This window comes from Diuraphis noxia, unplaced genomic scaffold (assembly GCF_037042655.1).
Source record: "Diuraphis noxia isolate RWA-SAM2 unplaced genomic scaffold, SU_Dnox_SAM2 contig0001, whole genome shotgun sequence".
Taxonomy (NCBI): Eukaryota; Metazoa; Arthropoda; class Insecta; order Hemiptera; family Aphididae; genus Diuraphis; species Diuraphis noxia.
In genome coordinates, this window is record NW_028301711.1 from 72,750,246 (window position 1) to 72,774,656 (window position 24,411).

The 24,411-nt window shown below is 31.7% G+C and overlaps 1 protein-coding gene and 1 pseudogene across 1 annotated transcript; both read right to left on the reverse strand.

Moving 5' to 3' along the window:
- LOC149061615 (uncharacterized) overlaps positions 1 to 24,411 on the reverse strand; it is a 587,539-nt pseudogene that overhangs the window by 474,095 nt on the left and 89,033 nt on the right.
- Positions 269 to 1,152, reverse strand: LOC149061629 (uncharacterized). Its single transcript, XM_089217451.1, has one exon. It carries the CDS (start codon positions 1,135 to 1,137, stop codon positions 313 to 315), a length of 825 nt encoding a protein of 274 aa, XP_089073577.1. The 5' UTR covers positions 1,138 to 1,152; the 3' UTR covers positions 269 to 312.

Below are 24,411 nucleotides of genomic sequence, written 5' to 3' on the forward strand. Positions count from 1 at the left end.
CAAATTTTAAAACGGTTTGTAACAGTACACAAATTTATATCATAAATAAGAAATAATCATTAATAATAAATACATATTATTAAAGAGGCTGAGGGTGAGTTGCGGCCCGACCTTTCGTTTCCGGTGTTGGAGACCGGTGAATTCCGGCCCGATAATATTTTAGGTATAGGTTAGTTGCGGCCCGACAATATTTTAGCGATAGGTGAGTTGCGGCCCATGTAATTTTTTTTTTTTTTTTTAATTAATGAAAAGGCTTCAACATCTTAGGTTATTAGCCTACAGAAAGTTATAACAATGTAAAATTATAAATGTTTACAACTTATTGTTTAAGTGTATATAATAAAAAAATTTGTATATAGCTTCTGTGTTTTCTTCGCTGAGGGCAAGTTGGAGAGAAGATGAATTTTTGAATATTTTCCGAGCTACGGTGTATTTTGGACATCTAATGACAATGTGGTCGATCGACAGGTCCACGTTGCAAGCGTCACATAGTGGAACGGGTTCCTTGGTGATGAGGTATGAGTGGGTGAGATGAGTGTGTCCTATTCTGGCACGGGTTATAATGACCTCATCCCTTCTTTTGAGGTTACAGGGGAAATTCCATTTTTTTACGGAAGGCTTGATATTTCTCAGTTTATTTGAGAGAGGAACGCTGGTCCATTTTGTTTGCCATGTGTCAGAGATTTTGGTGTTTATAATGTCGAGCAACTCTGAGGATGTAGTTAGGTTTATTTTTAAGGCATTATGAGGAAGTGTGGCTTCATTTGCGGATTTATCTGCTCTTTCATTGCCAGAAATGCCGACGTGAGAGGGGACCCACATGAAAAAGAAAGTTTTGTTAGAGATAGATATCAGTTTTTGGATGTGTTGTACTAGTTCATTCTTGTAGTATGGATTTGAGATAGATATTAAAGCACTCAAAGAGTCGCCTATGATGGTGAAAGAATCTGAACTTGAGGAGGAGGCAATTTTCAGTGCTTCAAAGATGGCATAAGTTTCTGCTGTGTAGATATTGGTGCTAGGAGGAAGTGAGAATTTATGATTTTCATGACCTATGATTGTTGCAAAGCCCACTCCATTAGAATTTTTGGATGCATCAGTGTATATGTGTGTACTGCTGGAGTATTGTTGAGACATTATTTCCGAGAAGAGATTGCGGATGATAGTGCTGTCAGTGGAGTGTTTGCAGTAGTTGGTGAGTTTAGTGTTGATATTCGGAGACCACAGCCAAGGGGGCGACGGATGTTGTACTTTGCTCAATGTTTGAGTTTGAAGGCCGAGATTTTCACTGATAATTTTGAAATGTTCAAAAATTGTTTTCCTGTTGTTGGGTGAGTTTTAGGGGAGAGGATTATGGAGTATCTTACTGGCTATATGATTGGGCATACTTTTGATTCTCGATATGAATTTAAGTATCTGAGTATGACGTCTAAGTTCAAGAGGCAGTTAACCAGCATTAAACAAGATACTATCTACCGGACTAGTCCTAAAAGCACCAGTTGCCAGACGTATACCTTGATTGTGTATAGGATTAATGGTGTTGAGAGCATTACTTTTTGCGGAATTGTAGATTATAGCACCATAGTCGATTACCGAGAGAATGAGAGACTTGTAGATTCTGAGAAGACTTTTTGTCTCAGATCCCCGTGTATTGTTTCCGAGTGTTTTTATAATTTTCATTCTTGATAAACAGTCTGCTTTGAGTTTTTTCAAGTGAGGGCGCCAGCTTAGTTTGTCGTCAAACGTGAGACCCAGAATTCGAATATTGCTGGTAAATGTCAGAGAGGTATTCATGAAAGTGATAAGAGGTAGAGGGTCTTTTCTCCTTTTATTGAAGATGATACATTGCGTTTTAGAGGGAGAAAACGAAAAACCAGATTCTGTTGACCATTTGGTGAGGGCGTTCAGTGACAGTTGAAGGAAATAAGAGGTTGTTTCGATATGAGACCCACTGCAGTAAATATTGCAATAGTCGGCGAAAAGAATGTATTTCACGGGTTTAGGGAGACTCTTACAAATGTCATTTATGGCGACTAAGAAAAGAGTCACGCTAAGCGCAGATCCTTGAGGAAGTCCATTAACAATATCATGAGAGGAAGATAGGTGGTTATTGATTTTTACACAAAACTTACGATTGGCTAGAAAATTTTTTATAAATTCTAGGAGGTTTCCATTGATGTCCCAGCTGTGAAGTATTGATAGTACTCTGTTTTTCCATACAGTATCATATGCTTTTTTTATGTCAAGGGCTATTGTAATAAGGTGCTGGTTGCTCCTAAAGGAGGAGCAGATGTCTGTGTGTATTAAGGATAGCGCGTCGAGTGGTTACGTCTAAAGCCACATTGCTCTTTGGCGAGGTGGTTTTCTGATTCTAGGACCCAAATTAAACGTTTATTTATCATTTTGCAAGAAGTTTGCTTAAAGTGCTAATCAGCGATATTGGTCTGTAATTTTCAATTTCAAATTTGGTTTTGCCCGGTTTAGGGATGGATATTACATTAGCGTTACGCCATTGATTAGGAAAGAAACCTTTTGTCCATATGGTGTTGTATATATGAAGAAGTGTTTGAGTTCCTATTACAGGTAGGTTTTTGAGGAAAATGTATGGTATATTGTCAGGCCCAGGGCTCTTGCTGGTGCAAGATTGTAATGTTGAGGTAAGTTCTGACATATCGAAGCAAAGGTTGTAGTGTGCATTTGTTTTACTAAGTTCTGGAACCTTATTGTTGGCGTTTCTGTATGAAATGAAGTCGAGGTCGTAGTTTTCGTCGCTGTTGTTGTTTTGAAAGAAACATGCAAACGATTCAGAGGCATTGGGAGTAGAGATAATTTTATCTTGGTTGTAGTATAATATGTCAGGAATTGTTTTGAACTTGTTTCCTTTTAAGGAGTTGATTTTGTTCCATATTATTTTTGGTGATGTTTTTTGATTTATGGAGGAGGTGAACTCTTGCCATGAAAGAGTTTTGCTATTCTTGGTAATAAAGCGAGATCTGGCTCTTGCATTTTTCAAGAGTATATGGTCTTGGCATGATTTGGTTTTTTTATAGCGGTTAAGTTTCTTTTTGTAATTTAGTATGGCCTCATGACAATCTTTGTTCCACCAAGGAACATTTTTCTTTCTAGAAAAAGGGTTGGTTTTTAGTCCGATTGATTTATTGGCTGCTTCTATGATGATGTCCGTGAAAAGTTTAACTATTGAGTCAATTTCAACCTGATTATCACAACAATTGAAATCTATTGGATTGTTGCTTAGGTCATGCTCAATTAAATCAGAGTAGAGTTCCCAGTTGGGGTTCTGGAGGTTCCAATGGGTACTTAATTGAGAGGGGGGGAGAATGGTCCAAGAATTGGATTCCGATTGGCCAGTGGTCGCTGCTGTTATACGATGTTAGTACTTGCCACTCGAATAGTGATGCAGAATTTAAGTTTGTGATAGAAAGGTCGATTGCTGGTCGGCTCATTATTGTTAAGGAGAAAGAGGTTCTCGTCGTCGTGCAACTCTTCGACCACTTTTCCACGGTCGTCGGTGTGGGAGCATCCCCAGGAAATATTTCGGCTGTTAAAATCGCCTAAAAGTAAGAAGGGTTTGGGGAGTTGCCGTATGATATCTATGAGATTTTGTTTTGTGAATTTTTTAGTGTCAGGAATATAAATATTGCATATACATAAGTGTTTTTGGAATTTAACAAGTGTAGCAACTACTTCAAGATCAGAGATAATGGGGATGTTTTCGCTTTCAAGAGAATTATTAATGAAAGTAGCGACACCTCCGCTTGCCCTGTTGGCAACAGATCTGTTTTTGAAAAAGGCCGTGTAATTTTTGATGTGAGCAGTGTGTGTGTCCTTGAGGTTGGTTTCTTGGAAGCAAAGAATTAGGGGTTGAAAGTTGTAGACAATACGGTTAATGTCAACTGAACGTTTGTAGAAGCCATTGATGTCCCAATGAATAAATGTGCTCATATTTAAGTTATTTTGGTTTGTTATGGTGTGTTTTATTAGGTGTTTGAATTTAAATTGCACTTTATTGGAGGGGTTGGGTTTGGAAAAGCAAATTTGAAAGCTTTGTCAGTCGTGTTTTAATTGATCTATCTTTTGTTATCTGTCGAATTTGATCAAGCAAGTCCATTAGAGAAGGTATGTTTGTATTTGCGTTTTCAATAATTGTGTGTATATTCATGGCTTTATTGTTGAAATTGTTTAAGATATATTTGAATTGGAGATAAGTGACTGGTAGAGGGTCATTGGCCGTGAAGAATTCTATGGTTGGTTTGAGCCCTTCATCCAGCTTTGTATCTATGCTCTCTGAAGAATTTGAACGCGATTGTAATTTGGGTTTTTTGGTTCTTTTTTCATTAGTGATGGAAGATGATAATAAAATATTTGGGGAGTTTGGAGGTTTAGAGGACGATGAGTCCGATTTCAGTCTTTTATGTGTTTCCTTAGGTGTACAGGACGCACTGCAAGGATCCGCAATGTGGCTTTGGGTTGAAGGGAAAACTTCAGTTTCTTCTAAAACTTCGTTCCAATCGTTTGCAGTTTGGTCGAGTTGTATATTATCTAGCGAAGGGCTTGAGGGAGGGAGGATGTTTTCAATTAATTCTGTTTGGTCTTCGGTCGTGACATCTGACTTGTTTAAATCATTTGTGTTGGATAGGGGATTTTTTCCCGATTTGTCTTCGATATTTAATTTACAATTGTGTGTTGTGTGCCCAGTGGTTTTGCATAAAAAGCAAGTTAATACATCATCGGTAAAAAAAATTCTGAACTGTGTTTCATTTAGCGAGATTAATAACGAATTTGGAAGTTTGTGTATATCTTCGTGTTTTAGAAATACTTGTCGTCGGAAACTCATAATATGTTCATAGCCTGCTATATTGATGCCAGCTTTAAGGTGATTGATTTGTGATATGGGGTGTATGTCGAGGTTTTTAAGGGCGTCTATAATAGCTTGATTGGGAATAGATGGGCATACATTTGATATGATGAATCTTTTGGCCGGGTTTAATAATCTACGTATTTGTATAGTATGTTCGTTAATACTGATTGTTTGTGTTGTTAGGATTAGATTATCGAGTATTTGTTTGCTGGACAAGAATATGCAGAACCGGTTATTAGATATTCTAGAAATAAAAGTTATGTTTTTAGGAGAGACGATTTTTCCTATTGCTATAATATATTCTTTTTGAGGTATACCATCAATCGAATTAAACACTATGGCTTGTTCGCGGCTTGGTGTCTTTTCCGTGGCGACAGCGTTTGCGAAGTTTATATTGTTCGTGGTATTTGATGGAGATATTGTCGATCGGTCCATTATCGGCTGGCCATTAGTAAATGTATTATTAATTGCCCGAGAAGCGATAGTGTCTGTGGTGTGTGTATATTTTCGGTTGTCGATGAGGTTGTAGCGGAAAGTGGCAGAGGGGTCTTGATTGCGATGCGTGAGACATGATTACTCGTTGGTGTGGAGGGGCCGCCGGTATTGTGGTCGGTGCCTGGCCCGACTATGTATTTAGATGATTGTAGATTCGACGCAGCTTTGTATAATGTTTTAGAAGAAGAAGTTGAAGTTGTAGTAGGTAAGGTACTATTTTTGGTTTTGTTTAAGGTAGAGGTATTAGAACGATTTGGTGTGAAATTTTTGGGCATATTGCCCGTTTGGTTTCTATTCATTGCGTGAATATGCGACGGTTCAACGGTTGGGCGTTATATTAATTAAAACATATTACCTTTCCAGTCGGCGACGTGAATGTTGTGCTATCGAAAGCTATAAAACGTAAATTGCGATAAACACACGTGTTGCACGGTCGAGTGTCGAACACGAACTGGCCCATGTAATTATCATTACATAATATGCACCTTACTTATATAATATATATTATATTATATACCTATCACCTATGTACCGTATAAACGAATAACGATAAACGAAATGTTCAATACGTATGGGAAGTTATATTTTTGTATATAATATGATAAAGATAATATAGATCGTTTTATCGTATTATCTGCACTATATGACTTACATTATGAATGCTTTGATTTTTTTTGGACATTATTATCATAATATATTACACCAATTATACTTTTATTTTATTTACGACCAATATTAATATAAGTACAACAATTTACTTTTATTATTTTTTATTATTTATTATTTAATATAATGTCATAATATTAATATTTCCGTTTTGCACACCGAACAAGCAACACGTATGTTTGGCTTTTGCAGTTCGCGAGATAGTGCTGACTAAGTTATTACAATTTTTTTTTGTTAATGTTTACAATGCAAACCACGGCCTGTCGGGCGGATGGTAAGTTTTTATAAACAAATATTTTTTTTAAGTGGTTCACACTAAAACTGACCGAATTGCAAAATGTATGCAAATATGGAGGTCGATTCAAATCTGCCGCATAATATAACAGTTGATGCTAGTATTTGGACACAAATACAAAACGACAATGCGACCTTGAAACAATTAGTAACGGAATTGCGATTAAACAATGAGAAATTAAAACTTCAGATTTCTGAAATGAACGCTGGGAGCTCCAAAGAAATTTTGAGCTCGCCAAAAAAAATAATCAGAGTGACGAAAGAAGTAGCGAAAACTTCTGTAAAAATCCATAAACCACCTCCAATAACAGTATGTGGTGTAAACGATTTTAAAAAATTAATGATTAATTTAAAACTCGAAGAAGCTGAAGGACACGAGCAACAAATGAAAACTTTGGCTAATGGTGAAATTAAGATACTAACAGGCGACGAACACCAGTTTCGACAAACTATAAAAGTATTAGAAGAGCAAAAAGTTGAGTATCATAGATACCAACTTAAAACTGAAAAAAGTTTCGGGTGGTGATTCGTGGATTACATCCTGAAACTGATCTCTGTGATATTAAAAACGAATTATCCGAGCTAGGACATTTTGTACATACTCTCACGAACATTCAAATAAAAAAAAAAGTCGACCCTAACAACAAGTTTAGTGATCGAACTATTGTAAGACTTCCATTATTCTTCGTGGATTTGGAACCACAAGCAAACAACAAAGATATTTATGATATTACAAACTTGTGTTATCATATAATAAAAATAGAACCCCCAAGGAAACGGGCACAAGTTATTATGTTGCTCAAACCAGGAAAACCACCTGAAAATGTCACATCATACCGACCGATATCACTCCTTCCAAGTTTATCTAAACTTTTTGAGAAACTTCTGCTCAAACGCCTAAAACCGATTATAGAGGAAAAAAATCTTATACCAGAACATCAGTTGGGATTTCGCAACAAACATTCAACAACCGATCAAGTACATCGAGTTACAAATGTGATTAGTAAAGCTCTTGAAGAAAAAAAAAGTACTGCTGTGGAGTATTCCTTGACGTAGCTCAGGCTTTTGACAAAGTCTGGCACAAAGGACTCCTCATCAAACTGCGTGATCAGCTGCCACATACCTGGTGTGCACTTCTTGAATCATACTTGACTGACCGTCAATTTCGAGTCATACACGAAGAAGCGATAACCGAATTGAAAGATATATCAGCTGGAGTACCACAAGGTAGTGTTTTAGGACCTATCTTTTATTTACTCTATACGGCTGATATACCAAACGATGATAACACAACATTAGCTATGTTTGCCGATGATACAGCAATTTTGTCAACACGTAATAGTCAGCTTACTGCAACCAATAACTTACAGAGGTCAATCGACAATATCTTTGCCTGGACAAGACGTTGGAAAATTAAGATTAATGGTGATAAATCGGTGCACGTTAACTATACGTTACGCAAAACCGAAACCATCCAAATAATAACGTCTACTGTATGTAGCAATTATAAAACCGATCTGGATATATGGCATTCAATTGTGGGGTTGTGCCAGTAAGTCTAACATCGATGTAATACAACGCTGTCAAAATATTGCACTTAGGACCATCACTGCAGCCTACCGGTTCGAAAGAAACAATGCAATTCACCGTGATAATATGATGCTGCCTACAATAACAGACGAAATCCAAAGGTTTGCTCGCAAACACGAGACGAGGCTAGATCACCATGTCAATCCATTGGCCATTCAATTATTAGATAACTCCAAGGATATCCGACGTCTTAAGCGTCTGAAACCATACGACTTAATTTAAGATTTTAGATTAAGGCAGGAGACACTTCATTGGAAGTGACTCCATCAACGTGTAATATATATATATATATTTTATGTCAAGTATGTAAAATATGTGTAATTGTCAAATATATTTATAAAGACCTTTGGGTCGTTTAAATAATAAATCCCCAGGGCATTAAAAAAAAAAAAAAAATATTTATGTATTATATTATATTCTATAATTTTATGAATACTTTTATTTTATTTACGACCAATATTAATATAAGTACAACAATTTATACTAGAAAATACCTACATAATATTATGATGTTTATATATTATATATAGACATATAGTATATATATATATATATATATATATATATATGTAATATATACATTATTGTATGGCCGCAGTTCGTACGTACCTTTCATAAACCCGGGCCGCAACTCACCAACACTGATTAAAGAAAAGAATTAAAGTGAGCACTAAGCATACTTGGTAGATCACTCTGTATAATTAGCGGCGTAACAATAGGGTGGCATTGCGGCTTTGGCCACGTCCAACTACTACAGAGTCTGATGTTTCATCACTGAATATTGATATATATATATGAATATTATTTTTAAAAAAATATTTTATTTTATACGGTTATTTCTTTTCTTTACGATTTTGTTTAAAGATATTGACCGAAAAATATACATACATATAAATACAACATAATTCATAATATTATATAGGTACCTAATGTATTTCGATTGATTTATTTATTTTATGTTCTATTTATTTTGTCAATCGTTTATCAAATTAATTTAATTTTAAAGATTATTATCCCTTTGAAATTATGAATTAAAATAAGATGTATTACAACTATTAGTGTCTATACAATTTTTATTTAAGAACAATAACACATTTTCTATGGAAAAGAAAACAATTCACAATTGTTATAATTTATCGTAGTCCATTGTCTATGACTCTGTGTTATAGAGCATATTAAATGTATTGTCTTTCGATACTCCGTGTTTTTAAGTGTTTGTATATTTAAGACAGATATTATAAAAAACCTATCTCAAAAAAATAATTTAAGTATATTGTGTTTAATTTTATAATCATAATATTATAGAATTATTGTAGACAAATATTGTGATAAAAATATATTTCTTTGAATAATATAATAATATGGGTAATTTCTATGGCAACTAAAAATAATTTATATTATTACGAACTAGCATACCCGTCTCGGCTCAACCAAGCGTGAATGTGAGCAATCACAGGTAAGAGAAGGTTGCAAATAAATTTAGAATACGCAGAATTATTCAAAAACATTTTTATTAATACTCTGTATCCTAAGCAAAAAAAAAGTTTACCTTATTAAAAGAAAAATGAAATTTACAACATTTCTGTACACACACTATTTTTGTTTTATCCTACGTCGGCAAGTAAAATAATTGAGTCACGGGATTTCCGGTTCTGAAGAGAACTACGTATGACAGACCATGCGAAAAACAATCTTTGCGCAGATCAACTTCCACACATGTAAATGTCTACCTTTGTGACTTATTGATGGCGATTGCGAAAGAAACTCTAACTGGAAATTGCATTCTTTTTAACTCAATCGTCAAGTTTGAAGGAATCAAAGGAATTCTTGGAAAACAATGGTTAATTACAATATTATTTATATTTTTTATAACAACAATTATTATTAGTATAACAATATATTAATATAGTATATTTATATATAAAGTTATACAATTTATACATTTATTTTTATTAATAATAAATAATTATTCATTAACTTTATCGGACTAAATTTATGCGTAAAACATTCTCTGTGATATCCTCTTTAATTAAAAAACTGCATGACGATTAAATAAGTGGTTTGGGAGTTTATACCGAACATACAAATAAACGCTATCATTTTGTATATTAGTATAGGTATAGATATAGAAATACATATATTTCCGTGCCTTATGATGTACAAATAAAATAATAAAGGATGGATAGACGAGCAAAGCGAGCAAGGTGCAAAGCTCTACAAATTTTTATAACTTAATATTAATCTTTATTTATACAATTATGATTATTTAATATCGTGTATTTGATTATAACAAAATATTTAGTGAAACTTAATCTGTAATTATTTACTATTGATTTTCGATTACCTAATTGATTGATAGTATTTTTAAATTGATATAGGTTATTAAATTAATGGTCTCTGTTATATCTGAGGTCAGTGATAAGAAGTATCCTAATCACGAGCTTTTTATTTTTATCATTAATAATAATTTACGTTGATGATTTATTTTTTTTAATTTACGGACTTAAAACCAAAACCAAAATAAATTTGATATCGGTATTAAAGTCAAAACCAAAACATGAAAAAGTTTGATACAGGTATTATAATTTAAAACTGAAACCGTAAAAAACTGGATATCGCTATTAAATTCAAAACTGGAATAAGAAAAAATTGGAAACCGTAATTTTTTTTTTTTAATTTTTTTTTAATTTACGTGTTTTTAAAATTTTAAATACGTAAATTCCATTAATATGCCCGTGATTATTTTATGTTGTTAACCATTTCATTATTTGCAAAATTATTAGTTGTTTTATTAATAGTAATGAATAATACCTTATTTAAATATAGTTACTAACAAATACTATAAATTCTAAATAATATAATCCAACAATAAATAATAAGATAATCGTATTATTAGAACTGAGAGCCACGTATGTATACAATTATACAGGTGCAATACTAGGAAAATCTTAAAATAGCATGGGTTTAAAATTGTGTGCGTGATCACCGGTGCTGCAGTCAGTTGCAGTGTGTGGGGACTGGAGAGCGAAGACAATGACAAAAATACTCTTATTTTTATCAAAAATAAAAGCATCTTGTCGAGTGATTAAGTATAATAGGTAAAACCATTAAATTATAATTTCAAGTATTTATTTGGATTTGGAAATCCGTTTTTAAAAATGTATAAACCAATATTCAAAATCGAAACTGAAACCAAAACTGAAATATTATGTAAAACTTTTAATACCGGAATCGAAAAATTAAAACCGAAAAATTTAGAAGCTGGTACCTATACAAAATTGAAACCCAAATCGAAACCGAAATTTCTTAATACCGGTATTGCCAAGTTGAAACCGAAATCGAAAAATTAATGATAAGCAAGGTTATCGTGGACATTTGCAAACCAATATTTCATCCGTAACAAAGATTTCCGAAATTCGCATATGTCTCCATCCCCACCCCCACCCTGACTGAAATAATGCGATTTTCGACTTAGGATTCGTGGTCAACATTTAGCAGAAAATTAGCAACGATTAGCAAGGTCATCGTGAAAGTATGCTTAATCAGTAGTTAGTCCGCAAGCGAAGTTTCCAAAATTTGCACATGTGTCCAGGTCATGTATCCTATTTTAAAAGGTCCATTTCCGCAGCACGGATAAAAATAATCTAAACTAGATAAAAAATTTAAGTTTATATAAAAATATTAATTGAATAAAAGAAATTTAAGTAGGTATGAAAAATATAGTTGAGAAAAAATATATATTTAGAATAAAAAAGTAGGTAGGTATTAGTGAAAAAAAATAAAATTTAATTAAACAACATATTTTGAATCTAAAAAATCTAAATTGGATCAAAAAATCTAATTTGAAATATTATTCAACTTGGCTTTTTTAATTTAATTTGCTTTAGTTTAGAACGTTTAGATTTTAACTTGATAAAAAAATCTAAATTGATTAAAAATTATTAATTTAATAAAAGTAAATCTAAATTGGATAAAAGAATCTATGATCTAATATTTTATTCATACTACATTTCTTATTCTTCTTTTATATGCAAAATACATTTTTTAATTAGAATATATTTTTTATATTAACTTAGATTTTTTTTATCTAGTTTAAATAATTTGTATAGGTACGTGTTGTGGAAATGGACCTTTTAACATATAGGATAATATATGGCCTGGATACATTTTTGATTTGGTAGTGTTGGGGACATGTAAATTACTAATTAAAACTTAAAACAAATATTATCATCTACAGTACCAAAACATTTGCGAGTAAATTTACAGATAACAATTTATTTTAAATGATTGATAATTTTGGGGAAAAAAATTTAAACATAATACTACAATAATTAATATATATAATATACGAAAATATAAATTATGGAGAAGTATGCTGGTAAAAACTATATTAGAAATTTAAATTTTCTTTAGAATATTTATTTTATTAAATTTTAATTTGATAATCTGTTTACGAGGTATTTTCAACAATTTTAAACAAATCGAAAAATAATAAGTAAATAAACATATTAATTAGGTTCCTATAATATCTACCAAAGTTTTAAATTCAAGTCGATACATGTCAGAATCGATAAATCTTTTCAAAAACGTTTGTCTAAAGTTTTCTAACACAAATTTAGTGGTTTAAACTGAAAAAAGCTTTAAAAAAATTCTCCTCCTTCATCATAATTCTCCTTAAAACATCCTATGGTCTATGACGATCATATTTACAAACAAAACACTTTTAGTTGCCACAATCACCTGCAGGCATACAATTAGCGGTGTGACCGTGTTGGATTTAACATGTCGACTAAATAGTGTAAACTGACGACTATTGTGACAATGCAACATAGTCTCGCCGAGAACTCACATAAGTCAAAAGTTATTACAATACTACGAAACTCATTGCAGGACATGACAATATAATACACTACCAATATTTTACAATAAATCATAATAATGACCAGCGTTGAAGTCTTTGACGAACCGCCACACGCCGGGAACATATTTTACACTATCGCAGTACAAACCTGAACGGTCTCCAATGACCGTATAATATGTCATTATAATAATATGTATATTTTATTTGTATGGAGCTAAAAGTGAATAATCTGTCATCTAAAATCAAGGTAGGTATATTAAAAATAAATATAATTTTATAAAAAAATAAATAGGTTACAAGATTAATCCAACTACTATTATATTATTATACTATACCTATAGTTATAATACTTAATGGATGATCATATAAAAAATGATTGTAAAACATCTGGTTTATTTTGATTTTAAAAATTTAATCGATGCTTTAGCTGTATAATAATAATTTAGTTAGAAAACGATGAATACTAATTACAAAATTAATAAATACCTACATATTATTATTGATTTCTCAATACTTTAGTCTTTAATTCCTAGTATCTAATTATAAATAAAATAAATTTCCATTTCAAATTTATTTATAATAATTATATTGATTTCTCATTTTAATATCTTATCAGCTACTGCGCATTTATTCAACTGAATCATAATTATGATAAAACTTTATCCTACATTTGCTGATAATAATTATCAATATATATTGCGATTTTTCATATTGTCCATATGTATATTATATATCTTGCAATCGTCATTATTGTAGTGCGAGAACTCATATTTCAGAGGATTATGGTTTAAAAATTTTAAGTGCCTTCGTGGCTCATCCCCTTATCATGTTTGTGCGTGTGTTGCTGTAGGTAAACGAAAATGGTCAGTAAAGTACACGAAGTCAGATGGATCAACAATACTGCTCTAGTTTTAGCTATTCTTTACAGCTAATGGTTAAAAAAAATCCCATCGTCATATTCCTGATATTATATAATATATCTATCATACTATATGAGCAGTCACACAATGTTTATATTATAATATAAAAATATATGGTATTATATTGTTATGCTTTTATCTAACAAAAACTGTCTCATCGGTTCAGAAGACAACCACAGACCTTTGGCCTGGTCTTTACAACATCACTCACCTCAGTTATTATATCAGTCCAGTATATCTTACTCCGTGGCCGCCGACGACGAAGTAATCTTTTCCCGACCTCTGACTATACAATTAAAATATTACTAGTCACGTCCCACGACTATGTCGCTGTATAATTCACGACTTCGTGGAAGCATTCACCATTTTTTCGCTTGTTCTTTTAACCCCCTGGACTGTTATCATTAACATGTTGAGGTAAGCACACCGCGTGTGTCTGTGGCGAGCGAAGATGCCAACCAACTGTCTATCATCTCAAGTCTTCATTCGTGATTTATTCCCTAATTATTCCATAATTTATAGCCTAACCAAACCTAACCTTTTTTTTTGGTTTTTGCATCGATCAACAGGGGCGAACTGTTTGCTTGCGTAACACACTACTTGCCCCTATCGACCATCGTTTATTACAAAAAACGTACAACACATGTGAGATGTGATGGGCCATCCCCCACTCAAAATCTCTTACAATTTAAACTTTTACAAAGCAACAGGGCTCTATCCCTGTAAACTTGCTCGTTGAGCTATAACAATGATAAACTTAACTAATCTATTACAGCTACTGCTTACATTGCCCTATCGTCCGCTTCTTTTCTTCTCAACACCGTTGAGATGTACTTGACAACTGTATCCCACTTTGACAGCTGATGAACGTATGTTCAACTTCACCTTTTATATGGTCGCAATACATACATCTTACGTCGTTTCCTTTTTTGAATCACAAAAAGTGCTCGTTAAAATATCCATGCCCCGCCATGAACTGCGTGACATGGAAGTTTAACTGTCCCCATTTCCTGTTATACCAAGTTCCGAACTCGTTGCTGCCTGCCTAACTCTTGTCATTGCCTCACAATCCTTCATCCACGGGTAATGATCTGTTCTTCTATCCAGCTTCTCGCAATGGATACACTTTGGAGACGTTTTACAGTGCTTGGACATGTGCCCTTCAACTCCGCATAAGATGCAGGATTTTTTGCTATCAAGCCCGGTACAGTTGAAAGATAGATGCCCGAAGCCGGTGCATCTGTAAATATCCTGTTCATAGCCATTCTTACCTGGCAAATAACCATGCCAACCCTTACCTTGCTCTTCTTTAGGACCTTCTCAGCTGTATGATGGTGGACTTAATTCACCGCCGTCTTGTTTACATCAAAGTGTGGATACATTCTTACGAAGTCTGGATACGACGCATTTTTCGCGCTTAGCACCATATCTAACTAATGCTGCTTTGATATCTTTCTCATCGTCATCTCGGTTTATACTTTATACCTACAATTTCTATGGCAGATATATCATTAATTTCACGTACTTTCGAACTCTCACCAAGAGCACCTTCGGCAGCTGTTCTGAGTACTGCTGTGGCTCTCTCCTCGTTTTTTTCCGCTGGCTACAGTGATAAGCATATCACCGTTTCTTGTTTTTTTTTTCAACTTCGTTATTTCGACATCCAGCTGTCTATGCCAATGTCTTTCTTGAGTTTCTTCACAATGCTGGCATAACTCATAGGCCTCGTGTACATTGGCGAGCGGCGAGCGGCAAGCGTCGAGCGGCGCGTCAGCGATGACCAGCGGTGAGCGGCAAAGTGTATATATTGGGCGATGAGCGGCGAGCGTTTTTGTATAAAATATAAATACTTATCTTATTTTTCGTCATTTCGATTTTATACTCCAAGTTATAATCATGTCGATAAATCGTCTATTAATTTTGTTAGATAACCCAATTTTAAGGAATTCATTTTTTTTTTTTTTTTAAAGAGTTGGTATTCATCCTATTAATCGTCGCAGATTAATATATGGTGAATATCACCATTTATATACTGATTTACGAAAATCACCGGATAAATTTTTTGAATATTTACGAATGTCAGTTAATACTTACGATTTTATATTGAGTAAAATCAATCATCGTATTAGAAAGAAGATTTCAAATTTCAAAAAACCAATATCTCCTGCTGAAAGGTTGTATGTAACTATAAGGTAAGTCAATTAAAGTTTATAAATCAATAGAAAAAATTAAAAGAACAGCTATTTTTAAAATAAATTTAATTATATAAAATGGTAAAAAAATCAATAAAAATAAAATTATTACTGTTAATTAAACATAAATTAAATCATAAAATTAATTATAACAATTTGGCATCCTGCAAATTTCAAATAGCTAATTAATTTAAATCATAATGTTATCTTATAATATATTCACTTTTATATAAGTAAATATATTTTTATTTTGTTACTGACTTTTTTAAACTTGTGTTTAAAACGTCTGTTGATTAAGATTAAAAAAATCTTGGTTGAATTGATTATTTCCCAATAGAACATCACTAGCCTGTTGCATACCTGCAATTCTTGGCGTATTATCAACGTTATCAGACATACTCCACTGGGATTGTCCTAGAGTAGAATTAAAAATACTTTCCTGATATGGACGGTACATTTTTTTTACGCTTGGCTGGTTTAGAAGGTCGGTCTGAATGTCTTGAATAGACTCAAGCTGTGAGCGGTTTCCCGATGTATTTTTTTTTTTTCTATAAGCGTTTAGAACTACATTTTGAATTTGACTCCTGATTTCGAGTTTTTCTAAAGGATCAAATTCTTTTATGTATGGTAGGATACTGAGAAGAAATTGAGCGTCTGGGTCCTCATTTTTTTTATTTTCTGTGTCTTGTGCTTGTTGCAGAATGGCAATTTTTTTTCTTCTAGTTCTAAAAGTCTATGAGTATCATCTGCTTCACTATTTTTTTTCTTTCTTTTCATTTTTGAAGTAACCTTGGGATTAATATCGGTTAAATGTAACGTAGATGTAGACGGAGATGTCACATCAGTAAATGATGTACCCGTTACGTCAAGGTCACTTTCGTTGGCTTCATCTGCAGTAGCTTCATGTAATGAAAATGAATCTGGTTCTCCAACATTTAAATTTCCGGACATAGAACTAGGAAGTAAAGAATCCTTTACAAACATCATCATTTGAAAAAATGGCCATTTAGATTTATATTCAATCCCGCTATCACCTGAACGTCTAATTGGTTCTTTTTGTAGTTCTTTTCTAAACGTATCCTTTGTGTTTTTCCATTTTATTTTTGCATCGCTCCCTAAAATTTGGATACAAAATAATTTAAAAACCATGTTTTTCACTTATTTCCTATGTCAAATATTGTTTTATGATGGAACTTAGTTTTTTATAAAGCACTTTTTATAGGTAATGGTTTGTCGAATTAAATGTATTATTATTAAAGGTTCTGAGTGGAACAATGAGTGTAACTTATACTAAAACAAATTACAATAAAATACTTCGAGTAAAAATGTGTGAACATTTTACAGTCATCGAAAAATTGGTAGCTACGTTATTTAATATTTTGAATAGGTAAGTATTCATCTTATTGTAGGCCTAGACGAAAGGGATCCCCTCCCCCAACACCATGCTATGCATTGCCTTGGTATATGATATAATTTTTTTTTATAAATTATATACAAGTATATTGTTGTAAAAGGTTAATTATTCTAGTGATGATTTATAAATATTTTACATTAACATACTAAAACTGAATACCTATATTTTCAAAGTATACATACCGGGTATTCCAACTAATTTTCCAATTTCACACCACAATTTTTTGTTTTTTTCGACATTTAAGTACTCAGGGTGAGTATCATCCCATAAAGATGGTCTGATTTGTACTTCCGAAATTAAAATTTCTCGCATAGCATTATTATAATATTTGATTTTGACATTATGAAGTAGAGTGATATAGAGTGTCACTATATGATACAGAGTAATTTACAAAATATGTGTTCACTATGAGCAGTATGAACTACAACTACAATGGTTTTGCCCATACTGCGTACAACTCAACAACAGAAATCTTCTGAACATATTTATCTATTATTTTGGAAACTTGGTACAATTCTTTAAATAGCAAAATAAACAAATTATGGTTGTTTTGACGTTCATCGAGTATTAAGACCAGAATTTTAATCATTAAGACTATTTTTACATTGAATCATATTATATTAATAAATAAAATATCATCATTAAAATAAATATTTCATGAAAGGCGAGCGGTGAAATTCAAACATGTTTGATTTGAGACACGCCGCGCCGCTACCGCTCGCCGCTAGTAACCAATGTACACACTCAGATTTAAATTATATGAGTTTAAATTTTTTTCCCAACGCGCCGCTCGACGCTTACCGCTCGCCGCTCGCCAATGTACACGAGGCCATACCCTCGGAGTTGGCAGAGATAATGATACCTTGTCTCTTCTTCAGAATTGCATTTTGTGTTCTCTTCTTCTTGATTTGAACCTGCTCTTCGATCTTCATTTTTGCTTTTTTCTTTTTATTGGTCGCAGAATTTTCATCCCTTACCTTCTCTTCTGCTCTTGGCTTCCTTCTTTTAACTGGTGTGCTAACAGGTGGAATCAAGAAGCTTCTCTTCATCAAGATCAGTGAGGCTTCGGCGTGACCCACTACAACATGTCTAAGTCACTGCACTTCGTCTTCTTCTTCTATTGTCAGCTCTCTTACAACTCCCATATCATTGTTTGCTCGTATTGATATCTCTTTGAGTTTAGCGCATCAGTCTTTTAAAACCCTAGAATGGTTATATACGTACATTTTACGCATACGTCATATTTATAAGGTTAGACTGTGTATACTGATTATATCGTTTCGTGAATCTAGATATGCTTTTATCAGTTAGTTGTGCATATTTGTTGATAATTGTATTGTTATTTTATACCATCGCAACTGTGTATGACAATGTCTACGAAAACTCAGTTTGCTCAATTGGTACCACTTAATTCAACAATAGTTATTTAATATAATCAGTAGACCTCTATGTAAATTCTAATGACAGCTTATACACAGATCTGATCAAGTGAGAATATGTATCGAAAACTTAACATAAGTAGCAATAGGTTGCATAATATGCAATATTATACAACCTATTCTTATTATGAATTGTAATACTCATAAATAATAATAATAGCTTCTGATTAAGGAGTAAAAATAAATAAATCTAATACAAACATTTAAAAAAAAGTAAATGGAATAACATAAAGAAAAAATGTAATAACAATTCGTTAGATTTGAACGGATTTTGAAAACTGTCGTCTTCATAGAACACAAACTTAGATATATAGAGATCCGATTTGTAATTATAGCTTTAATTATTTCTAAATCAATAAAAATTAATGTTGGCATTTATTTCTGTATTGGCAGAGTAATTAATTTTTATATGTTACATAATATATTATTACACATTTTTGTTTTTTAATTTGTTAAAACAATTTCCATTTAAATGAACCTTGTTTTATATTTTATATAATAAAATATAGGTAATTTTATCTCTTAAATACTTCATGATAACTTTTGTGAAGCATTGTAAAATTCAACACCGACATTAATATAAATTATTATTACCAAAATAATTTAAATTTAAAATACATTTTCTTAAATACTCTCGAACATAGATCGAGATGAGAAGAAAACTCAAGGTGGCAAACTCAATAATTAATAAGAAGATAATAAAATACAAAATTGAAATTATTAATGAAAATAACCAAAGTTATTTTTGGGTGATTTTAAGGAGTGTACAAAATGTTCATATTAGGATTACAAATGTATACAAATGAGATAACAATGGTTAATATAAATTTTTTTTGGATTTTCAAAAATGGTGGTGCTAATGTAACGGACCTTATGAATATAGGTCCATAAATAAAAAATTCCCATTTCATAAAAGATTTATGATGTTTAGATTTTAGGTTGTCCTAAACCTATACTCTAATTTTAAACAGTTCCTTAATTTTTTTTAAATGTCTTTAAAAACAGTTTCTTATTTATTTTGTTATTTAATTCATTATGTTGGAGTTTTTTTTAAATGTTTGTCATGTAAAAGTGTTACATCTTTCATATACAAGAGTTTTGTCATGTACAACCATGGTTGCACTTAACAAAGTATAATACATACAAATTTATTGTAATTTTGACATCTAATAAAGTAATAATATCCATTACATTAGGACAGTATAATTTATTATCATATTATCCATATTTGAATTAATCGGTTATTTATAGCGCTATTGCTGAATTGTGATATTAATGTATTATTTATAAATCGATTATTGAATTAATCGATAATGCAGATAATGGGATTAATCGATTGATACTAAATTAATTATTGAATTAATCGGATATCCGATTAACCGGTAAAGATTACAACTTATGATTGATAATCGGCCATGTCAAATAGTAATTACGCAGGCCTAGATCGGATCAGCTAGTATAGGTATATATATGTTACAGTAAATGATGTTAAACATCAAAATAACGTTATTTTCTAGTAAATAACAATAATTACCTAATTAGCTAGAGATTATCGTGGTTTATTATTTTTTTAGTTTGATTATCGATAATTTCCACACACGATGGAAAATTTTGTTATATAATGTTATCTTAATGGTATTAGTTACTAAGATAGCATTACAGCCGCAGTAGATAGAACTTCGGACTAAGATATGTAGTCTGTAACCTGTCAGTCGTACGGTACGCGTAGAATCGACATCGCCGTTATAACGTCATACTATTTTGTATGTTAAAATATTCATATAACATTGTGTTCATATATATAAATAAATAAATTGTAAAATATTATATTACTATGTTTTCGTATTTGTCCGTGTTGTGAACATTAGGTTACGGGCATGTTCTTATAACTCATGTTTAGATGGCACTTTACCCCTTGTTGTACCTCATGTGGCAGCTCATCTGAGGGCCTCTGATAAGATAATCGATACCAGTCCAGTATATCATAGACAGTCTTTGGTGGTGTCAATATTATCTATTTTTTGAGATTATCACTATGTTTACGGATAATAATATGGACAATGAAACATTTGCGCAAATAGATTCTAAGTATTTTGATATCATAAAAAAAAAAAATCAAAAATTTGCAGGTACGTGTTGTTACTGTTAGGGAACGATATGCACGATCAAATTAAACATTTAATTAAAAGAAAGAAGTAATTTATTTCGTTTCATTTTTATTTTTTATTTATCAATTCAATTTGTTTATAACTAAATTACTAACTCAAAGATAAAAATGACTGTGAGTTAAAAACTAAAACCAAAAAAATAACGAATAAAACACTAAAAATATTTATCATAAAGCTATAGGAATCAATTTAAAGTTTTATAATTAAATGTTATATTCGAGGATGTTATATTAGCTATTATTTTAATATGTTTTTATAAAATAATTTATATGTAGTATGAAATATAACTGTTGATTATACTTATGACTGCAATAACTAATAACAAAATACACGTGTTAATGGCAGCTATACAATAAGCAATATGCATCAGTTATTTAAGTTTCGGAATGTCGAGCCCCGTTCATAAATTGGGAAACCAAAAATACGGTAGACTGCTTCATTGGAGCCGAGGTACCGGCCAACTTAGTAGCACATTATTTCGTCGTTGTCAATCAATTTAAGAGTATTAATATCGGTATTTTAAACTTGAAACAGCCATGTCCCTGCCTTTATTCACATAATTGCAAATGTATTTGATGGACTTCCCGAACTACAGAACTTTAATGTGAGCATTAGATGTTTTGCTATTATGGTACCGACCAACGATTGCCAATGTCGATATCTGTGCTGTTGATATTAATAGTGAATAACTGACCACCATTATCAATATATCCTTAACGATATATTAGGTATAAGGTATTAGGTCGACGTTTGTGATATAGTCATATAGTTGGTCGTTAGTTATCTTTAGGAAAACGCTTTGTACATTTTCCATCTGCCATACAAGGTAAAAACAATTCAGATCATCACATGGACCATGAGTCATGTTTGTGGTTGTGATATTGAACAGTTTTATTGAGTTAAAACTTTTTTATTTTACTGGAAAGATGATTCCAATGATATATTTTTAACACTAATTTTGCTGAACGCCGGCGGTCTATGTCATTAGTGTTGTGTATCATGTTGGTATGTAAATAATGGTATTGTATGTAAGAATATTAAAATAAAAAATCTCAAAAATGGCCCAAACATTTTTAACAATATTAAGAAAATGACTAAAAACCAAAAACATTTTTTTTAAAGCAAAATAAAGTTTCTTATTCTCATCAAACAATTTTTTAACAATACGAGCATTGCTAAGTTATATTTAAAAAACAATGAAAAGTGCATCGAATTCCCAACCCTATTCATTACCTATATTGCAATGGATTCCACCTAATGTTGTCACCGGTTAATATTGACATCCACGCCTTTTACTTTTGTATGACAATTTAATCGGGTTTTACCATTATGATTATTTTTATCGTCAGTAATCAAAAGAACCTTCGCTCACTAATTATGTCCAATCTAAAGATAAATGATAAACAAAATATGAAAAATGATAATCCCGATCAAAAAATTCAGGAAAAAAAATATATTGTCTCGCCTAAACACATTACTTTTATTATACGGGTAAAAAGGCAATTCGCCCAAACGCAAACCCAAAAGAATTACCATTTAAACCTTAATGAGATTTTGTTGACAAAATGTATAGGATTGTTATCAGAAGCATACTTTCTACCGTGGTAATAACCGCTTTCAGTTTTAACATGAATTTAAAGGTAACAATATGTCTCGAAAAGATATATCTCCCAAAAGCTACAAAGAAAAAATATTGGTTTTGAACAAAGTGGAATTGTTTCTTTCAGACACTTCATAACGTAAAATCGCTGAAAAATTATACTTTCCGAAATCAAACGGTGGTGAAATTTCTCAAAGAAGAATTCATATTACTTACCTACTCAATTCAACTCAAACTAGCAATAAAAATGTAAGCAGGAAGGGGAAGATTCGAAGTTTACGAGGTCTTAAGTGAATGGTTTTCGTTAATAACAAATCGTGGTATTTGAGTTTCTAGGATAACGTTGAAATAAAAAACTAAAGAATCACATAAAAAAATAGGTATCAATCTACTTATTGCTACTGATGTTTGGTTAAACAGAAGTTTATGTTCTTTATATTTCAAAAAGGAAGTCAATGAAAAATCAATATAGACAATTATAAATAAAACAGTTTTATTATGAGTCAATGTAACCGGGAGTAAAAAGATAACCTGCTGCTACTAGTAGTGAGAAAAAGCTTAAACCCTCAATGCTTCATAAAACTGGCCCTAAATAAAATGCCAGTTCATCACAACGCGAATAAAAATGCACGAATGACTTAAATTACATGTTCAAGCTGGCTGTATGAATGAAAAAAAGGAACTATAGGAAAAATCTAGGTCCATACTTCTTCTTATTGATAATTGTGTGTAAATAAAAAAACATTACATTAGAATATTTGCAACCAAATATGACATCCTTAAGCCAACATTTAGATATAAGTATTATCAAAAACTTCAAGGTGAGGCATAAAATGAAATTGGTTAATTTTATTCTTGAAAAGGTTTTGAAAAAACTGTTTACATCTGCAACTACTATCCAAATAAGTAGCTTATAAATACATCGCAATTTGTATCTAAGAATTTGTGGAAGCTAGCTACACAATTACTATGAATTGTTTAGCTCGTTGTGGATTTCCTAATATTTAGCTGATCCATAGCCAGAGTTGGCTGAATTGAATGAACAATTTTCACTTATTCAAAACCATAAGGAGCTTGGAAATATTAATGAAAATTACCCTTTCTTTGAGAAGAACGAGAACATTTGTGATGATATAAGTACACAAAATGTCCCTTAAAATAATAAGATGGAAGAAAAAGAAGACTGCTGACCCACTAGTTATAGCTATAGAAGCTAAAAATGTATTGATTTGTTACAGAAGTTATTTATGCAAGACGATAACGGAAATAGGTAGTTTGTCTTATAAGCTTCAAGCTTGTGCTCATTTCGTCAAACAAATCTACACTAAGCAGCTTAGACAACGAGCAATTACATATTTTTTGTTCACCTTCCACATCCAAATAGTAATGTTATTTAGTATGTTATACTTAATTTAATTTAAATAATTTAACATTTTATTCAATCGTTTGGTTTACGAGCGCCAAAAATAAAAACTTTTTTGACATTATAAATGTTTGTGTGTAGTCTAGTCTATGCAGTTAAGTGGGAGTGAGAAATCTTTACGATTCATGAAACACGAAAAATGAAAAATTTTATTTTGCATAAAAAAGCATATTTTATAGGTTAGAGAATATTTAACACGTTAGAGAATGTTTGAGAATATTTTTGTAATATCAGCATATAATGAATATATTTCACGTATATCAGCACTTTGATAGGTATAATGTTCACTAAATTATTCTATTTATAAATAATTAATTTCTGGATTTTAATAAAAATTAATCTCCAGGTATTCCTTATCGATTGAGATAGCACGTAGGTTATTTCATTAGCTAAAATAAATTTAAACTGAATTTTTTTAATATTAAAAGAATATTTTGCATATTTAAGGACATAAAACATCATATATCTGG